Source organism: Hippopotamus amphibius, chromosome 2 (assembly GCF_030028045.1).
Source record: "Hippopotamus amphibius kiboko isolate mHipAmp2 chromosome 2, mHipAmp2.hap2, whole genome shotgun sequence".
Lineage (NCBI taxonomy): Eukaryota > Metazoa > Chordata > Mammalia > Artiodactyla > Hippopotamidae > Hippopotamus > Hippopotamus amphibius.
Window position 1 is genome coordinate 200928538 of NC_080187.1, and position 21538 is coordinate 200950075.

The 21538-nt window shown below is 42.7% G+C and overlaps 1 protein-coding gene across 4 annotated transcripts in view; it reads right to left on the reverse strand.

Annotated features, from left to right (window-relative positions):
• MYO1E (myosin IE) overlaps nt 1–21538 on the reverse strand; it is a 193910-nt gene that overhangs the window by 67461 nt on the left and 104911 nt on the right. For 3 of the 4 annotated variants that reach the window (XM_057722576.1, XM_057722577.1, XM_057722579.1), the window contains 5 exons: nt 16625–16712; nt 12254–12343; nt 8355–8486; nt 5542–5676; nt 4000–4132 (listed from right to left, as the gene is read on the reverse strand). In XM_057722576.1, coding sequence (XP_057578559.1) covers nt 4000–4132; nt 5542–5676; nt 8355–8486; nt 12254–12343; nt 16625–16712 — 578 coding nt within the window. The remainder of the gene's footprint in view (nt 1–3999; nt 4133–5541; nt 5677–8354; nt 8487–12253; nt 12344–16624; nt 16713–21538) is intronic. The other variant, XM_057722578.1, reaches the window with a different exon arrangement.

The following is a 21538-nucleotide window of genomic DNA, read 5'->3' on the forward strand; positions in this document are numbered from 1 at the left end:
CCTTTTTCAAAGGGCATGTGAAGAAAATTAAATGCACTCATTTGCCAATGGCCATTTTTTTTTAAGTTTAATTTTATTGTTAAACATATGTTTAGGAATCTGGATGTGTCTTCTGCCAAAATGAAAATTACCTTGCATAGAACAAGGACATAAGATGCCCGTAAATCGCACTAGACACATGCAGGTTTGCAGTGAGAATCAAGAGACATTTCCCGAAGTGTCTGACATCGAGGAGGCCTTCATTAAGGGGAAGCTATAATGTTGTTATTATTACTCTCACCAGGCAGAGAGCATGTAGATTAAGTATGGGCTTCTCCCAAGCCCCCAACCATGCTAAAGTAGGGACATGGTTAAAACGGTTGGTAGAAAAGTTTATGCCATTACCTTTATGACCACAGCCAAAGAAATAAAACAATGCAGGCTAAGTCCTTGGGTCCTTGAGACAAAACAGACAAAACTGACAAGGAAACAAGATATCCTTCCGCGCCTTGTACCTCTTCTGTAGAAAAGAAGAGGGCACAAGTGAAGGCCCACAGGCACTTGACAAACAAGGCATGGAGTCTGGCCAAGAATCAGAGCCACAAGCTTAGGGAAACAGCTAAGAAGTCTAGAGAGGAAATCTAATACTTGCTTTCCCAAAAATCCATGCCACGTTTTTCAGGTACAAGCTTTTACGGCCTCATATCTTCTTCAGTGGCTGCCCTGGTGCTGAAATTACAGGGCTGCTCCTATTGACTTCCTTCCGGCTATGAATTTCCATGAGGGTGTGTGCAGGAGTGGCTGGATAGGAACAGCAGTAAGGACGTTCAGAGGCTGGGAGGCGGTGGGGGGGGGAGGGAGGGACAAGCAGCAGGCATCGATCAATGTACGAATGCTGACGTGACTCTGGTAGAGTTAAACACAGTTACGCAGAGCACAGAAGAACCTGTTAGAAAGTAATGTTTCAGCCCATTTTGATAATGAGGATGGATTTCTATTACTGCATTCAAGTGTAAAGCAAAGTTGGAGTTAATTTTTCCATTTAAGTATAGGGATGTATAGGGAAGATAGAGAAACTAAAAAGATGTAGCAAAACAAAGTTCCCTGCTACAAATTTAAAAGAAATGGCAGGGGCTTCCTAGGTGGCGCAGTGGTTGAGAATCCACCTGCCAATGCAGGGGACACGGTTTGATCCCTGCTCCAGGAAGATCCCACATGCCACGGAGCAACTAAACCCATGTGCCACAACTACTGAGCCTGCGCTTTAGAGCCCGTGAGCCACAACTATTGAGCCCATGTGCCGCAACTACTGAAGCCCACTTGCCTAGAGCCCATGCTCCACAATGAGAAGCCACGGCAATGAGGAGCCTGCGCACCACAAGGAAGAGTAGCCCCCACGCACCGCAACTAAAAGCCCGCGCACAGCAAAAAAGACCCAACCCAGCCAATAAAATAAATAAATAAATTTATAAAAAAAATAAGTAAATAAAAGAAATGGCAGGGTAAATGTGGTTTCTCAGTCTTGGGTGTTGAGGTTCTGTGCTTTCTAACCCATTAACAACAAAGCACAGGAGGGGCACGGTCGCGTTATTCCTGTGGTTATTTGAGTAGCGTTTTTATTGCCTTCAACAAAGTTCTTAGGTTAACTGGTATTTAACATCTTGCTTCAGTAGGCCAGTTGTGATGGGAGTCTCAGCATTTTTTTCTACAATACAATAGCTAAGGAAAGTCTGCTTTCTTCCTTTATAAAAACATAGGCTAGCTCTTCCCTCTATGAATCTATTCCACATATAAACTCAAATATGAGAAAGATGACCAAACCAGGTTATTTATTTTAAGTAACTGGAAGAATAAAAAACATGAAACCATCTTTACATCAATCTGCAGATGATTGGTTTAATAAATTAAAGTATAGCTAGGCAGGGACTTCCGTGGTGGCACAGTGGTTAAGAATCTGCCTGCCAATGCAGGGGACACGGGTTCGAGCCCTGGTCCGAAGATCCCACATGCTGTGGAGCAACTAAGCCCATGCACCACAACTACTGAGCCTTCGCTCTAGAGCCGGTGAGCCACAACTACTGAGTCGGCGTACTGCTAGTACTGAAGCCCCTTGTGCCTAGAGCCCATGCTCCACAGCAAGAGAAGCTACCACAACGAGAAGCCCACGCACCACAAAGAAGAGTAGCCACCGCTCACGGCAACTGGAGAAAGCTCGTGCATAGCAACGAAGACCCAATGCAGCCAAAATAAATAAATAAAATTAAATTTAAAATAAAATAAAGTATAGCCAGACAAAGGAATGCTAATGAGCTATAAGAAGGATGAAGCTTCTCAATGACCTGATATAGAATAATCTCCAAGATATAATTTGAAGTGAAAAAGCAACTGTGGAACATGTTATATGCTCCCATTACCGTACAAGAGTGGGGAAAAAAATCGGATATGAGTAGTTTCTTAGGAACACAAGAGATTGGAAACAGTTATTCCCTCTGGGGAGGGGAATAAGTTGACTAGAGGGGTAGATGTAAGAACTCTGACCATGTACCCCGCCCCAAACCATGTTAGGTATTACCAACTGAAACAAAACGGTTGGGAAGGAGACACACTTCTTTGTTAGACCTCTTTGGCTTCAAGCACTCGCCTTTTCTGATCTCCATCCCTGCACCACTCCCAATCAGGGGATTTCACAGGCAGTTGCCAATCCTGGGCCTTACCCAGTTGGCTGAGGAGGCTACTTCCTCTGGACACGGATGTGCAACAAACCACTTCTTGGTTCAAGCATCTGGGAAATGCTTGCTGTGTCAGAGCCATGACATTTTTCTCCAGCCTGAAGGGGCAGTAAAGGATTATACTATCCAAGAAGGCAAGCGAATTCTAGTCTACGTCCACAGAAACTACCAAGAAATCGGAAAGGTCGATGTTGAAAGGTAAGTGTTCATGAACCTCCTGGACACATACATGCATTTGTTAAATGCGAAGGATAAAGTACAGAAAGTCTAGAAACGCAGTCATTATTATCATTAGGTTGTGTTTCTAGACTTTATGGACACCCTGCATATTTACTCTTTTCCACCCCACTCCCTTCCCTGGTAAACATAATTCATGTTTCTCTTTATCAAACAGACATCAGAAGTTAGCAGAACTTCCCTCTTTTATCACCAAAGAAAACAAAAATATAAAAAAAGAACCTTATTTGGAATGGAAAGAGCCTCTCTGCACTGTCAGCAATGAGTAGGATACTATTTATTACTAGGCATCTAAATTTATCATCTTTGAAGAATGCTGAGAAAGGAAGAAATGTCTTCCTGGGTGGTTAAAGGATGTGTGGGTTCTGAGAGTAGCCTGGAAAGCCGACTGATGCCTGAGAGGCTAAAGTCACACGCCACGGCGGCTGTGGCACAGCGGAGCACACAGAACCAGTAACAGGTCTCTGCAGGATGGACCTGATTTCTTTTCAAAGAGTAAAAGCGATCATTCATGTCTTCAGGCTCTGATTGCTGCAGAGGGGACATTAAAGGCTGTCATCTGCAATATCAATACAACAGTCAGTGCCCTTTTATTTTTTTCCCTGTTTTCATAAACCCAATCTAACCCCACCCATGGGGCAACTCATAAACGTGAGCTTTCCCTCTTCACATATATCCTAGGATTTGCTCTTTAGAACCTTTAGATGAACATCAAACCCTAAAGATCAGTTACAGAAAAGATTTTTACTAAGAGACAAATCTTACTAATCTTCATTAAAGTATCACTTTTTTTTTAACCTACGTGTGAAATTCTGCCAGATTTCCCCAAGGTTAATGACAAACTGAAACGATCTCACGAACGGTCCACAGTGGGGGTGTACAGAAGAGGCACGGACTCTCCTGAGGCCATTCAGTTCTGCCACAGCAGGACACACAAGTCTTCTCAGCCTCTCTTCCCAAAGAACCCAAAGCAAAGGAAAGTGGTGGGTTACTTCTGATCGGAACTAAACAAGTATATCCCCTCATTTGGCAACTGTGTGCCCAGACCACTCACACTCTTCACTCTCCACGGCCGCGTAATTGCCAACTTCCTTGAAGCTGATGTTCCCCAGGTGGAGAATCCCCGCCACTATCTGCAGCACCAGTGTCTGCTCCTCTGCGAAGATCCCAATCACGTTCATTGCATGCTGGAGGAGAAAAAAAGATGCAGACAGGTTGGTCCCCAGCTATAGCAGCACATCTGAAAGAAGCCAAACTGCATGTGCTGTTACGCTCGGCTTAGTCTGCGATGGCAGTCGGAAGTCCCTGGAAGACATTTTCACTGACCCAACGCCCTCTCACACATTCAGGTCTCAACGTGGTGCTGGAAGGGCAGTCCGTCTTTAAATACAGAATGTGTAATCCTCCATAATAAGGGTGAGAGAGCTCTGGAGGAAAGACACTCGGAGTGGCAGCCGCCCAGTCAACAGGTCGGCTCTTGTCCCTTAGTTTTCTCCTTGTTGCCACCCTTCTCCCTCTAAGGGCGCCAGTGCCTCTTTCCAGCCACACCAAATACTCATAGATCTTTCTCTTCACTGGGAATGCTGAGAATAAGTTGTATTCACAAAAGGATCGTGATGAAAAATCTCGAGGAAAATCAAATAAAAGCATCATTAGAAAAGCCTTGTTTCTGAGGTCCATTAAATTCAATTAAAGGAGCTGAGATGCCTGAGTCTTAGATACCCATATCCTAAGAGAACTGTACTCTGGGACCAGTGCAGCCCTATCTGCATTTTTTCTCCCAGCTTCTCTGAGGCCATGTGGCCTCTTGATGCCATCTTTTTCCCTGGCACCCGGGACACAGTCTGCCTCTTTCGAGCACAAACGTCAGCTCCTCCTCAAACTGCACCTCTAACTGTCCATTCTCCCACTTGATTCTGGATCTGGGCTGAGGGATGAGCCAGGCTGGTACCTGACTCCAAGGGCAGTGGTGACACAAGTTCTTTGAGGTGAAATGGGTGAACAGCCCACCTCCAGAAAGGTCTCAATTGACTTAGTAAGTTGTTTCCCCGAGGATGTGAACCACCAATAATCTACTTGGATTCCCACCTTGTACCACAACATACACACAACGTAAATAGAACGGAGCAGAGTATTGCCCTCTGACCTGTAAACACAGAGGGGAAGAGAAAACGGGTACAGAAGAGACTGAAGGTGTTGTAAGATTTCTAAACCGGATTAAGATCATAAGAGCAGTTTTGGCTTTGCCTTTGTAAGGAAACAGCTCAACGATTGTGCAGGCTATTGGCAAACAGGTATGGTAAATGCATTACCCACAGGAGTTCTCACCGGTTAGTCAGAGTCCCTGCAGCAGGGTAATGAGGAATCTTTTTTTTTTTTTTTTACCCATTTTAAATCATTAAGTGGTCCTCTAGCAACTGGGCACGTGGCTATTTAAGGATGTTTACACGTGTGTTTTAGGAAATGGAGTGCTTCCAGCTGAACGAGGTGGAAATTTCAGGCTGTTCTTTGCTACGTTAACCTCCCCTGCTCTTTCTGCCATTGGCAACGCCCAGTCTGGAGAGCAGATCCTGCCTGGCCCTGCGCCAGTACTTACCAGAGTTTCCTGAAACTCCTTCCTGTCGTCAATGCCATCCACCTTGAAGGACCCCGAGAGGCTCAGGTAGTAGTAGTAATCCATGGTGGTGATGCCCAGGCTGTGCTTCTGCTCTGCGGAGGCGCCCTCGATGAGCTGGAGCAAGAGAAAGTGGCATGTGGGTGGTGTAGCCCACAAAGCAACAGAAGGTCCCACACGGTTCCTGCCACCACCACCCCGGGAGCCCAGGCGATGAGACTTTCTATCCCTGCTTCCTAAATGGATGGGTGGTCCCGGTCTCAAAAATATGAAAGGGCCTCAGAATATCTGCTCTCTGTGTAGTAGCCCCAAAGCATCTCTGCAAATTCTAGTTCTTAACTCTGATTAGACCTGCGAGAGCTGAGAATTTTTCCTTATTCGATAAAGGGAACTGCATGATTGCACTGGTGAGATCCCTTGGAAAAGTGGAAAGCAAGCCAGGTAATAATGACTTTGTTCCTGGTTAACGTGCACATGGCTTTTTAAAGTGCAGCTGGACCCTCCATGCTTCTCCCTGCAGGCTGCATATTCAAGAACAGCCTCAGGTCCCCCACACTGGAGTCCTGTCCCTTGGCTTTCTGGTCTATCTCTGGTATTTGCCTTAGTTCTGAGCGTTTTAGGTGTGCTGGAAAATGTTCAATAATCCATTCTCGAGGAGGGGGTGGGGACTAGATTTGTAGTTTGCTGGCTTTCATGGTGTAAATACTCCCACCACGACAGATTTCAAACTACCAAGAAATGTCACTGCAGGAAGAGACGTGAACAGCCCATGCACGCCAGCACCAGCCACCACAGGCTCCCACCTGGCGGGAATTAGCCCCCACCCACACTTCTCCATCTTGGTCAAGTTCCTCATGTCATCCTGGCTCCACACCCTTAAAATAGGGAACCTCATCTCCATTACTGAGAAGTTTTAGGTCATTTCATGACATCAGGTTTCCTTACTTTCTTCCCCGCCCCCCCCCCCCCCCCATCTCCTCAAAATCTTTTTGCACCACTTTCTTCCTTTTTTCCTTCCGGTTTTCTGGCGGGGGTGGTGGGTGGTCTAAGGAAGCACTTCCCCCACCTCTTTCTCAGTCTTCTCCCCACCCACATCATGTAGCTCACCGGAATCTTCAAACACTCCTTTCTTTAATTCTGTCCCATCTACAAAGACATGCTGCTCTTTACCTTCTTTAGAAGCTTTTCCTTGACTCTGTGAAATCCTTCAAGCTGCAGAACCTGCTTCCTCATCTGGCTTCTTTCTCCCCCTCACCATTCTGATGAAATAACCCTCATGGCTTCTTTCCAGTGGCTGAAGCCACCAGGCCTTTCTTGGTCCCCAGGCCCCTGCCCCATCCTTCCCCTCAAAGCTCTGAACGTGTGATCCTTCCCTGTAACCCCTACCCCCGAGCTCCCTCTGGCTTCGGTGGCACTGCAGGATCTTGGCTTTCGTCCTCTGACTACATCTCTGGTTCCTCATGCCTCCTCATCCTACAGATGGTCCCCAGGTCCCAAGTCTTATATGGGCATGGTTTTTCTCTCCACACTCACTCCCACAGGAGTCTCAGCTATTTCACAGCTTTGACTATTACTTTCATGTCAGGATCTTGAACTCTGCCTTCCCCTGAGCTCATCACTTCCCCAGTCTCTAGTCTGGGGGTTTCCAAACTGTGGGCAGAGGATTCCGGACGGGGCTGGGGCTGGCATTGATTGAAAGGTGTCTGGGAAATAATTATGAACTCCTGTCTGGTGCTCAATAAATAATATACTATGTGTGTGATACATGAAATTACTTTTCAAACATCTGTACATCTTGCTTTGACTAATACAATTAAAAACATTACTGAATTCACATAAGTTTCTGGTCATTTATGTATATTTTCAACCAACAGATGCCAACCAAAAGAATTATTTGCCATCACCTAACATGTCTAAGTAATTGAAAAGACTGAATGTGAGCTACCAGCACAGCTTAACTGCCTTCAAATCCAATGATCTGCAAACCATAACAACAGCAAAAGAACACTGCAGGCCAATTCTTCAAAGAAAATCTAACGTGGATCCCCAATACATAAAGTATGAATACATAAATCCATACATTAAGAAATTGTTTACAGTATCATTACATTTTTTTAAAAACTTGAAAACATTTTAAAAATAGTCAAAGCAAACAATTGCTGAAGCCTGGAACACAATTTAAAAGCATCCTACATACTACTCGAGCACCAAACTCTCCATGGCTTCCGAGAGTCTAAGCCAAAAATTTTGACCTGGCGTGAAAGATCCCAAGTCTATTCCAAGCCTTTCCTCCAATGGTTCACCTTTTGAGACCTCTGCCCTTGCATACCAGCTGGGGCCTGGCTCATACATTAGCCTCCCCCTCCCCCACCCTCCACCGCCCCACCTCTCCGTCCCACCCCTGCCTTGTTCAGGCCACCTGACCTGCCTGAGTCAACCTCCCCTCCATGCTATCCTGTGCCAACACCTCTCCTTACCCTGCCAGCCAAGTCTCCCCTTGTGAATTCCTGCTGGACAAAGAATCGAACATTCCTACTCTTGTCTTGAAGTGTGTCAACACTTTCTTGATTATTTCACTCTAGGGAAATTTCTGTCTTCTCATCCCAACTATTTCTCTGTGCAGGTAAGGGCTTTCTCCCATTTTTTTTTTTTTTGCACACTGACTTACACATCCTACAGCAGTAAAGACCCTGGGCTTGCCAGACTAGACCCTCTAAACCTGAGGACCCAGTGAAGAAAACTTTAAATGTGGAGAAGGAATAAGGAAGTAGGAAAGAAATAATACAAAGGAAAACCTGGTAAAATATGTGAAAATTCCGCTCTCCGGGGTTCCTCATCACCACCCTAGATTTTTCCAGAAGGAAGTTGGAGATCTTTCCACCATCTGGTTCCCCACCTGGACTGAACTGGATTTCAAAGTATTTTCCCTGCAAGAAAATTAGGGATTTCCTTTAATGGTTGGTGAACAAAAACATGATGTTCCAAACAGGCTTTGGATACAGCATATAATTCAAGGAAATTCATTAATGAAAGATATGTTCTGAATTATTCCCAGTTCTGGTCTAGACTTCCTCACCACTTCCTATCAGACAATAACCCATGCCTTTGTCCAATCACACAATTCTGTATTGAGAGAGAGAATCTATCGTTCTAACCCGACTAAATAAGGATACGCTCTCTGTACTCCTTCCCATTCTCCCCCAGTAGGTGCTTGCCTGCTAAACCGGAAGCTGTAAAGAATAGGACAGAAAAGCACACAGTCCCCTTGATCTAACAAGAGTAAACTATCAGCCTCTTTCAGAGGAAGCAAATTTTCCCTCTGGCAGACTTATTCTCATGGCTTTGAGCAAAAGCAATCCCTTTTCCACCTCTGCAGCATCTAATATGCTTACATAAAAGAAAAACACTTGGTTGTAAGCTCTTTCCAACTAGTTGTGGGGGTGGGGATTTTTGTTACCGTTGCTCTTGTTCACATTTCCTTTTAAGTTACTGCTAACAGGGAACAAAAGAGAATAAAACCCTGGAGTGTAGCTGAAGAAGGCGTCCAGATTAAGCAGATGATTTTTCCCCCACTAAAATCTAGTTTCTCTACAGTCCTCATAAAGGTCCAAGAAGGTAAATGTAAACAAAGAAAAAGATGAGAATGTGGGTGTCAGGGAGCGGTGTGGCCTAGGGTCAGACTGGAGAGCATGCCCAGCCTAACAGCGTTCACATTTAATATTTTTTAAACGTGTATGCTGATGAAATCCACCCAGCTCAGGGCTGAAGCCTGCCAAGCCGCAAGTCTCTGACAAGAACCATCAACTCACTAAGGAGAAGAAAAGCACACTGCCTGTTTTTCCTGCTGCCAATAGCACCTAGTATCTGCTGTGTTCCTGCTAAGGTATTTGTCAATTCCAGGTATGTATCAAAAAGGCTACAAAAGCAAGCCACTGTCTAATTGTCTGTCTGTCTTAATCTGCTGACTCCTTCCTCTCCCTCTCCCCAAAACAAACCCAAAACCAGCATTGAGAACCAACAACACCAGACAGAGAGAAGGACCACAAACCACTGCTATCCCGGATTACAGTGGTTCACGAGAAAAGTCTGCTGAACAAGACCCCTCGTGGCCTTCCTTCACCATCTTTCCCTTCGGGCATGTTCTGAAGGGAATAATTCAATGTCCATTTGCATACAACCCCAGCACCCTGCCGCCACTCTCCATCAATCTAGGGATGAGAATGAAACAAAACAGGATGTCAAATCCAGGAAGGGCAGATTTGGTAGAGGGCAAACTCGCAAGTCCTTGTGGAAATGGTTTACAACCTGGGCTGCCCATTAGAAAGACCCAGGGAGTCTTTAAGAAATGCTACCTGATGCCACCCCAGACAAGTAAATCAGTTGTTAGGGACTGGCACCCAGACATGAGTCGTTGTAAAAAGCCTGGGTTTTTCACTTGTGGCCAAGTTTGAGAATCACTGCTCTAGTGTAACAGAAATGCTTATACACAAATCAAAATTGTAATATAAAAGGCAAAATCCCTAATGAGAGATCAGAAAGTTTAGTTCTGGTGTAAAGCAGCCTGGAAGAAGGAGGAAACTGTATAAAGAGAGGATATGATATTTTCATTAGTAAATGAAAAGAAACCTCAACTCTTGGTACTGTTTTATTTCTTAAGTTAGGTAGTGGGTACTCTGATGTTCACTGTATTATTTTAAAATAGTGTTTGAAATATTTCATAATATAGTTCTTAAAACTTGAAAAGACATAAGTGGAAATAGATGAATTTTTATGATTCATACCATATATCCATTTTAAGTGAAATTACCCATAATCCCACCCAGATGCCACTTCTACCTCCTCCCACTACAAGTCACTATAATAGTATATTCAAACTTTGATTTGCAGACATCTTAACTATGCTTTATATCAGTGTGCATTTTAAAATGAAAATGGGACCATATTATAGATATTGTTCTGTAAGCTTTCTAGAAAAATTTAACAAAATATTATGGATATCTTGTAAAATAAATCATTATTAACAGGGAACGTGGATATTATATCCTAAAAGTATGGTTGGGTCATAGACCATGTGCATTTTAAACTTTGATAAGAACTGCTAAATCGCTCCTCTGGGAAGTGTCAGTCTTCAACCAACAGTGTCTTTTCTCCTTAATGTTTCACCATCTGAGAGACAGAAAATGATATATGGTTTTAATTTACATTTCTCTCATTATTAATGAGAACATCTTTTGATGCCCTGTAGGAATCCACTTTGTGTGTGTGAATTGCCTTTCTGTACGCTTTTCCCATCTTTCCATCAGGGTTGTACGAAATTCTTTCATCAGAAAAATAATAAATGCTGGGTATGTTTGTTTTGCTTTACAAAAATTGGCTGCTATAGCCTCCTTGTCCAAGGATAAAAAATAATTTACATTGGAAATATCAAGGAAAATATTGATTTGGTTATTTTCCTGCGCTCTAAGGAAGGCAAAAGAAGGGGGATGGACAGCTAGAGAGTTAAATTTGGTCAAGTCCATTTTCACAAGGCAGATTGAGATGGACAATCAGGGAAGAAAAGGTCAAGTGAAAAATCAATTCACATCTTCTTTCCTATTCCATTACCCAGAAACTTCTTCAAGATGATGTAGCCCTGGCATCGGGCAGAGAAATGAGAAATGAACAAATGAGTAAATAGTTTGAATAATATTAAACAGCGAGGAAAGTGAGGGCAATTGTGACAGATAAGACTCACCAGGGAGCTTAACAGTTACTGCGTGAGCCCTGAGTAAGAACTCTCTTGGAAATAAAAGCTTTCTTCCAAAACAGAAGGGTAAAAAAGAAATCGTTCTTCTCCAAAATTCTCACTTATTTATTTTAAAATGGTTCGGAATCCGCCTCACAGATGGCTCACTAAATGCTTTACTGCCAGACATAATCTATGGTTGAGATAAGATACAAAATCTACATACATCAAAGCTACTGGGCAAACATGCACGTCTTTGTAAACGTGGCTTTTTGTCAAGGGCACGATATCCATACTAATCCTTGCAGCCTTCCAGTTCACCCCCTCGGGAGACACTCAGACAGAAAGCCCTCTAAGTAGGCATTCAAGGCATTCGGCTGATATTTTTCTTCCCCTGGGTAAGTGGGCCGGTTAGGAGCAATCCGTAGGCTAAGTCCAGTCACTTTTAGACGCCGTTATGTCACACGAATATGCAAAAAGCCAAGAGGGGTGGGGTGAGCATTCGGCGCCCTCTGGCTGACAGAGAGGAGGAAGTTTCTGCCCAAGGCGCCAGATCAAAGTGCGTCCTTCAGGGTCCGCAGACCGAGTTCTACGAAGCAAAGCAAAGCGACAAGACCAAGGATCTAGTCTTCTCAGTTCTCTGGGAAAAAAGGCCTTTTAGCCAGGGCCCAAAGCAAACTCCTCCAAGACCAAAGCTGACACTTCCGTTCTCCTTAGGAGGGCAACTCAAGTTGAGAACTGGTTTCAAAAATTATCTTATTTACATCCCCAAGGCTCAAAAATGACTTGAATCAAAGGGTAACTGGAAGCCTGACAGCTCGCCGCTAGAGAAAATGAGGAAGAGACTGAAAAGGCGGCCTCCTGATGGTGTGTGGGAAAACCCCTATTTCCTTGGGGACACAGGACTTAAATCAGGAATGTCAACATTATCAGTCAGGTGACCCTCTCTATCACAGGAAAGAAACTCACGAATCGGCTGGAGTTGTTGTTCCGGACCGTCTTGGCGTTCCCAAAGGCCTCCAGCAGCGGGTTGGACTGTAGGATGATGTCCTTGACATGCTGTCACAGCAAAAAAGACCACAGGTTAGGAAGGTGCGAACACCTACCCCACAACGTAAAGCCAGACTTTCCTGGAGGACCTGGTTTCTGAACGCGGTGAAGGTGAGAGGTCTCAAATCCAAGTCCCTGCGATTTCTGGAGGATTTACTCCTTCCTATCAACAAACTTAACCCTGTGTGTATGGTCATGCCTTCCAGCTCCCTTGACTTGATGCAGGATTCCCTGGAACCAAGATGCCGCCATACACCAGGATCTACAAACGTTCCTGGACGAGGTTTCCAAATTGGATGCTGCAGCTTTCTCCTGTACTCCCCGTGTACCAGGAATCACGGCAGGACGGGGCATCTCCTTGTGTTCTGACCCGAGTCTTCACGATCACCACTCCTGTTCTACTCAGCTTCTCTCTCCACCTACTGCATCCCCCACTCCTCCTCTTCACTGCAAGCGAGAGGTGCCTCAAGGGAAATTGAAGTTTCTCCTCCCCAACCAGAGCTGTGGACACACCGTCTTGTGCTTCCCAAACTTTCATTATGTGTGAATCACCTGGGAATCTCGTTAAAATGCAGATGCTGATTCAGCGGGTCTGAGGCAGGGGCCCGAGAGCCTGCATTTCTAAGCAGCTTCTCGGCGCTGCTGGTTTTGCCAGCGTGGAGCCCCATTTGAGCAGCAAGGGTCAGCACTGGATTGTGTGGAACAATTGCTGGCCTACTGGAGGGGAAGAATTTGGTTTTCATACACGCCAATTCGGTGTCAGACAGAAAAGTACAAAACATCCCATGGGCAAGACAGCTCAACAGATAGGAGTTGATGTTGGAGACGATTTTGAACAAGTGAGTCATCCCTTGTACTTCTAATTATTCGCTTGCTATGGTTAAACATGTTCCAGAAATAACAAGTCTCTGGCTTGTGCTCTTTAGCTACTGACTAATTTCAAGCCAAGAGCTCTGTATCATTGTCCTCATAGTAAAACAGGAAGAGAAAAATCAACACTAAACGTCTGCAGCCTGGGCATTAGGCCGTTGTCTGTAGCAAAGAGGACTAGATGAAGGCACTAACTACTAGCTGAGTATGTAACTTCCAAAGTGCTCCTCTGGTGCCGCCTGAACATTCAGAAGAGGAACGAGAACTGGAATTCCATCAACCCGGCACACAATTCCATCAACAACGGCAGCAAGAGTGAATGACGGGTGGTCCCACCATGGAGTCCGTTTCCAAACTTAGAAAGATACTTCTAAGCAGCCTATTCTCCTTTAAAAACTCATGGATTTATATAAAATTTGCTTTTCTTTGTAAAATTAATTTTGACTTTGTGGGTCTTCATTAATCTTTGATATTTGTTGTTTGCAGGCCAGGCATGTCTACGCCATTTATCAACAGTCAGCTGCTCGTACGGATAGAACAGAAGGAAGGCTATTCCTTGTCTCTTCCCTTCTTTAAGTAGTGACTTTTTAAAAAATACATAAATTTATTTATTTATTTATTTATTTATTTATTTATTTATTGCCTGCATGGGGTCTTTGTTGCTGCGTGTGGGCTTCCTCTAGTTGCAGCGAGCAGGGGCTACTCTTTGTTGTGGTGCATGGGCTTCTCATTGCAGTGGCTTCTCTTGTTGCAGAGCAAGGGCTCTAGGCATGCGCGGGCTCAGTTGGTGTGGCCGCACAGGCTTAGTTGCTCCGTGGCATGTGGGATCTTCCCAGACCAGGGATCGAACCCGTGTCCCCTGCATTGGCAGGCAGATTCTTAACCACTGCGACACCAGGTCCTAATTATTGACTTTTTAACTGAGAATCTTTATGCATGTATCCATCCATTCATCCACTATCAAGATGTCCAACAGAATTTGGTGGCATGTGGTAAGCACATAAGGGGAAAAGAGAAAGAGTGAGTTAAAGGGGCAGCCCACATGCAGAAGAGCATCCTGGATTCCTAGCTCCATATCTGTCTTCTAGAGCTAGGGTATGATCACACGAATGGAGAAAAGCAAGTGGACTGGACCACATCACCCTAAGTCCTAGAGCTGCACTCACTGTCCAACATGGAAGCTGCTGAGCCCATGTGACATGGCCAGTCCCAACTGAGATGTGCTGTAAGTACAGAACACACAATGGATTCCAAAGATTTAAGATGCAAAAGAATGTAAGACATCTCATTAATTAATTATTAATTATATGCTGAAATAATATTTGGGATATATTGGGTTAAATGAAATATATTTTAAAAGTTAATTTCATATGCCTTTTACTTTTTTTAATGTGACGACTCAAAAATTTTAAATTATGCATGTGACATGCATGATCTTTCCACTGGATGGTGCTGCTCTAGATCCTCCCTTCATCTGGTAAAGGAGGCCACTCTAAGACCCTTTCCCTCTATGTAAGGAATACTGGGCTCTGCCTTAAGCATTCTGATCCCCCAGGACAGGATGGAGCACTGTTGATTTAGCAGACAGAGCCATAATAAAGAGAATCTCGATGTGTCTTTTTAAAGTCTACAGCTGGTTATGGCAATAACATAACATTAACTGATTCTAACTAAAAAATTAATCTTTTAGGGTGAAATCCACCTTGAATCATGATTTCTGATAAAAAAAGTTCCCAGCGGTCTGTGCCAGTGATGAGCACTGTGGGTTTGGGCAGCCCCCTGTGGACCTAAGCCCCCGTCACCATCACACACTGCTCTCTCTTGGTGTGTGTGGGGGGTGCTTCACCAGTCCTGCTGATGCTCACTCCACTACCACAGCGCGTAAAACTAAAGACAGATAAGGCCGCAGCTGCCCCTCTCTTCATATTGCCCTCCTGAATCTGCCCCTTTTCTGCCCATACTATAATCCCCTCCTTTTCTTTCTCCCTCTCCTGTGTCCTCATTCTCTAGGTCTCCCCCCTTTCCTAATGTTTCCTGTTAATGCTCTAATTCTTCCTTCTTCCTTTCCTTTCTCTATTTTAAAATTTTTGTAAGTTTTTTTAATTGGAGATTTACTCACGTAGTTCAAAAAATAAAATTTTGCTTCCACTCTCACTTTCTAAGACAGACCACATTCTGCCTATGAACTGTGTCTCTCTCTAAAATCCACCTCTTAACTATCAAAAAAATAAAATAAAGTAAAAAATAAAAGGTTTGCGAGGTTCTACACGGAGAGATGTCCTCCCCTAGTTTTCCAGTTTCCTCCCTGGAGACAAATCACTGTTATCAATTTCTTGTGTATCCCTCTGGAGCTATGCTATACATAGCCAAACAAATGTAAATATTATAAATACATGTTCTCCTTTTTCTCAAATGGTAGCACATTATACACAATGTTCTGAGCTTTGCTTTTTGCAATTCATGATATATCTTGGAGAGCAATCCCTATCAGCACATGAAGTGTCATTTTTTTTTTATGGCTAATATTCTAGTCTATTGTGAACCATAAATTATTTCCCCAACCACCGACTGATGAACATTTGTCTCCAGTCTTCTCCATCATCAAAAAATGCCACATCAAAGAACTTTATACATGTATCATTTTGCATACATTTCAGGACACCTAAAGGATAATTCTCCTAAGCAGAATTGATAAGTCAAAGGGTGTATGCTTATAGACTTGAAAAATTTTGCTGAAATGCCCTCTACAGAAGTGTACTAGTTCATGTTCCTATCAGGAATGTGTTAGAGGGACAGTCCCTTTATTTTTACCAACAGAGTGTTTAAAATACTACAGAATTTTTGCCATTCTGACAGTTAGGAGATAGTTTTTCAATGTTGTTTTAATTTGCATTTCTTTTATGATCATGGCAGTGAGCATATTTTCATGTTTTAAGAGTGATTTATATTTCTTTTTTTTTTTTTTTATTTCTTTTTCTATGAGAAGGCTTTCATGCCCTTTATTTTCTTTTTGAATTTGTGACCTTTCCATCAATTGTATATAATGTTCATTATATATTAGGCATCTCCATCCCACAACATGCTGTTTCTCTGCAGATTTCAAGTGTCTTGGTTATAAAACCAATGTCTTCCCTGTGGAAGAAAAATTTTTTGTTTAATTTTCTATTTATTTATTTATTCATCTCTTTATTGGAATATAATTGTTTTACACTGTTGTGCCAGTTTTTGCTGTACAACAAAGTTAATCAGCTGTATTTATACATATAACCCCATATCCCCTCCCTCCCGTGACTCCCTTCCACCCTCCCTATCCCAGCCCTCTATGGCATCACCCATGAAAAATTCTTTTTTAAACAGCAAGTGGACCCTCTTACTTTTGCACAGCACGAAGTCTGAAAATGGTCCACAGCACCAACTCACCTGGACCTTGGGGCCTCCCCCAGACACCCTGGAGATGTAGCTCATGATGTACTTGGCAGCCACTGTCTTCCCAGCACCACTTTCACCACTAGGGAGAGAAAGACAAAGATACCCATCTATGAAGTGGCTCACGACCAGCTCCCTTTCCTCTGAAAAGACTCCCCCCCAAAACAAAAACAAAAAAAGAAAGAAAATAGGCAGCGAGGACAACGCACAAGCCTGGTTGAGAAAGGAAAATCACGGCAGGATCCGGTTACCTCCATGACTTGTGTGATCACTATTAACAGGGTACGCGGGCCGGGGTCCTGCCAACCATCGCTGTGCACAGGACAGACGACTCGGCGCCCGAAGGCCCATAGCAGGAGGTGTGAGGAGCAGCGTTAGAGAACACCGGAAGGACAGACGAGACAGATTACAGCTGACAGCGAGATTGTAAACACCAGGGGAGAAAAGCACACAACCAACGGTAATGGTGTGTGAAACAAGCCAGATTCAAATTACACGTAAAACAGGGTAAAAAAAACTGCAAAGGAGAAAAGCACATCAGGAAAAGAACACTAGAACGACCACAAAATATTAGCAGAGGTTTTGGTGAAGGGAACGATACCATAGGAGCCCTCTTTCAGTTCATTATTTTCCAAACTTTTAGTAATCATATATTACTTCTGTAATTTAAAAAAAAAAAAAAAAAGTAGGCACTCTCAGGTTTCAAATCATGTGCTTTGAACGGATGCAGGCAACTTTATTTTAGAAGTTCTAAAATTAAATGATGAGGTAATAGTAATCACATCCTGCATAACAAAGACTACTTCCGTTTGATGGCCTTACTGCATGGGGAAAGCCTTTTGTTAATACTGTATAGTCAGATCTTCAAAATCCCCGTTTCTTCCTTCAAAATCCCCTTGAATTGATGATGACCTCAATTCAAAACATGCTTCACTCAGTCATATTTTCTCATCTCTCTATTGGTAGCCTTTGTGTTTCCATGACAGAATTAGATGAAAGGAATCCGTTACCATGTAAAATAATGGTAGAATTTAATATGAAAAATTCAGGCTGCTGTGAGTCCCTAAGATGATATTTTTGTTTGCTATAGGTGATCAAGAATTTTGGGGTGCAGAGCAAATACTCTATGAACACCCAACCTAATGAACTGTTACCAATTGCTTAGGTACTCAGGAAGAGAGGAAAGACTTGCTTAGGGTCCAACCAAGCCAGGTGGCCCCCATCCCCAAAAGGAAACTGAAATAAATTTGGAAATAATTTGCTATTTCAAAACAAAACAAAACAAAACAAAAAGAGGATCAGAGTTGCAAAACTCAGAACTCTGTTGAATTTCTTTGAACTAATATGTTATATGTTTAAGTAGAGAGATTATGGGGAAGAATAAGGGAACCACCCTGTGAGGACCTGGAAAGGTCTGACTCCGTCTATGCACCCTAGTACTCAGCTCCTGACTTCCAGGTCACATGAATATGGAAACCAAACTTATTTCCTAAGATATGGCAGCAAGTGGAAAGCCAGTGAGCCTAGGATGATGTGTCACACCGACTACAGAAGCTGTGCTTACTCTCAGGTACAAGTAGGTATAATAAATATTTCAGCTCCATGAGGAAGTTATCTGTTCAAATGGTCCATGTAATCAGACGGTTTATACCCTAGATGCAAGGTCAAAACGTGCACTCTCACTCATTTGAAGCACAGGTTTTGTCAACAATGAAACTCCATTTTATAATGTTGTAAATAACATGAACATTCAAGAATACTGAAAAGTCCAAGAGTACAATGGTACAACCAGCCTATGTAAGATTACACAGGCATCAAAAATAATTAGGAAACTAAGTGACAACATAAAGACAATGTAATTATGGTTAACTGGCAACATAAGCAGAAGACACTGTACCTATAACATGGTTACAACCATCTCCAGAGAATGTATGGAGGAGGACAGACATGCAACAAGGAAAAAGAAACACTTCTGACTTGGTATCTGGATGATTTTTGTTTCTTTTGATGTGATTTCTCTTAATTTTTAAAGTTTTGAGAGAAGCAATTACCCATATATTTCATTTCATATTTTTAAAAACAGCATTTCCAGGGACATCCCTGGTGGTCCAATGGTTAAGACTCCAGGCTTCCACAGCAGGGGGCATGGGGTCCATCCCTGGCTGGGGAAGTTCCACATGCTGTGCAGTGGGGCCAAGGGAAAAACCAAAACAAACAAACAAACAGGAAAAAACAAAAGAAAAACAACAGCAGCAGCATTTCCGGAAAGTGGGACCACACATCACAATGATAATTAACAGGATTAATTTCTTTAGATTATTACTAGGTCACGAGTATACAACTTTTGTATTTGGAATTCCTTAGAGAAAGCTGTGTGTGTGTGTGTGTGTGTGTGTGTGTGTGTGTGTGAGTGAGAGAGAGAGAGAAAGAAAAGAGGAAAAAACCAATAAACCCTACCAGAATTACTAAATGAAAGTATAGTGATGTCCCCTCTGTGTCTTTGGTTAACAGTGTGATCAGACATAAAATATTTTGTGTCTTTTGTTGAAAGAAAAAAAAAAAGAGAGGAAGAATAATGGAATGTAACTCATTTCATATATTAAACTAAGTATGCCAGGTATAATAATAGGACATCTCCATTTTCAGTAACTATGATATTTTTCAGAAGATTTAAAATAATTAGTTCTGGCTGAACACTGATCGGAATTTTCATTTCTTGGTTTCAATTTACAGACACTTAAAAAGAAATTTTATTGATCAGAGGCCGGTAATTTGCTCAGAATATGATACAAGAATGGAATGTTACATAATTACTTGAAGCTTACAGTATATATAACCATAATTACGTTGGCCCTTTCAGGAAAAAAATTGTCTCTTCCCCTGGACTAGAATTCACGTTAAGAGAATGTGAAAGTACCAGACAGATTATATAGCTCACCTGAAATCATTTGCTTTGCATCTCACAGCAATGAGAGCAATTTGCTTTGCTTATGGTTTTAAGCAGCATTTCTTAATTGCCTTCACTTGATGTGAAAAGTGGACCAAAAAATACTGCAGAGGTGTAGGTATGTGCCTTAAAATTAGAAAAATGTGCCAGTGGTCCCTAAGTCCAGCAGCCTATCAGCATCCTCAAAGTACTTTAAAAATGCCCATGTCCGGGTCTCTCTTCAGACCTGCTGAATCCTAGTCTCCAAGGACAGGGCCTAGAAATATGGATTTCTACCAAACTCCCTGGTTCTCATATAGCTGTCTGGGAATCAGCTAAAGAAATGTAAAACAAAGTCAAGACAGATTTCATAGGAAAAATCAATTCAAATAGGAAATAATGTAATGTCTCTGTGTGCATTCACTAAACAAATGGAAACATATGCTAAAATTTCAAAGAAATGGAAAGAATGTCCACCGGGGAGCTATTTACAATGATACATTAATAGTTGGATTCAAAAACTGTAACTATTTTTCTTAGTCTGAAAGTTATTACTCACTTAAAAATCAATAGCGTTTTCAATTCACTTCAACTGATTCTAGCAGATGTGACAACATCTTAGCCATATTTTGGGGGGCAGATATCCCATAGAATAAGCAGAGTCTACCATTCCTCCTGTCTCCCCCTTGCTAGTCTCAAAATACCTCTGCGGGTTCTTACCACACTAGCTATTATTCTCTTATAACTGTTCAAGTTAATGTAATTGAAATGTTGCTCCGCCTACTTTACATTTATTTGCACTTCAGAGAGGATAAGAATTTTAAACAGAAATTGTATGTGCACTTGTTTACCCAACATGCACTGAGTGCCTCGCTGTGCCAAGACCTAGGCTGGAGGCTGGGATGAGACGTGTCTTCTGCCCTGGAGGAGCCCTGGGGAGGGCGAGTGCATAGACACTGTGATAACACTGTGGAGATATGAGTACAGTTTTAGGGATTCCTGAGTACGTATTAGGAAAAGACTCCAAAAGAAATTCACAAGCTAAGTCAAGTCACACTACTTACAACGCAACAAGACAGGTAAAGTTAGCCAGGTGGGGGAATGAGGTGTGTGTGCACGTGTGTGTGTTTGTGTGCACGTATGCACGCTCAGGCAAGCACCAGAGGGCTGCATTCCTGCCCAGAATGAATGATCGATAAGTCAATGAAGTTATGAAAATTCCCACTGGGTCCTACTCTCTTTGACCTGACTTTTCTGTTTTTAATAGAGGGACATATTAGTATTAAACTTACTCTTGTTTCAGAAGGTATAACCCAAGGGTAAAAAATCACAGAGATAGTTAAAAAATATTTTTCTAATTTTAGAGTTATAAAGGATAAACATGGTAGTGACTGAAAAGAGTCCAGAGGATGAGAAATAACATCAGTTCCAAAGGAGATCTGAAAGCAAACTAAAATTGTGCAGGTGTTATCATCGTAGCTTGTGCCCGCTGAGCGGTTAAGGCACGTCAAGGACTGCTCTAAGGGTTCCACGTATATCAATCATTTGATCTGAATAATAACTCTGTGAGGTAGGGATTATTCTTATGCCTATTATTTGCTGAAAAAGGCTAAGCAACTTGCTCAGGGACACAGAGCTAGTGAGTGGCGTTACTAGGAAAGGACTTGAGATAGTTTAAATCAGGAGCCTGAGCTATATTGCTTCAGATGAGGGTCTATATTTAGTCAATTAAAATCAACAAAGTCTCCTAAAGTAACTCCATGAATAGCACAGCTCATAGTATAATCAAACATTTAGTTACTCCTGAGTCTTTACTGACACACACCCCTTTAACCAAGGCTTCTGCCAAAAACATTTATTATCTCACACACAGTCGGAACTAACAAATAACAGCCTGCATCACTGTGCTCACAAGACAAGATGTGATCGGGAATGAGAAACACATCAAAGAAGATTCTGGACAGCCTTCTCCAACGACTCAA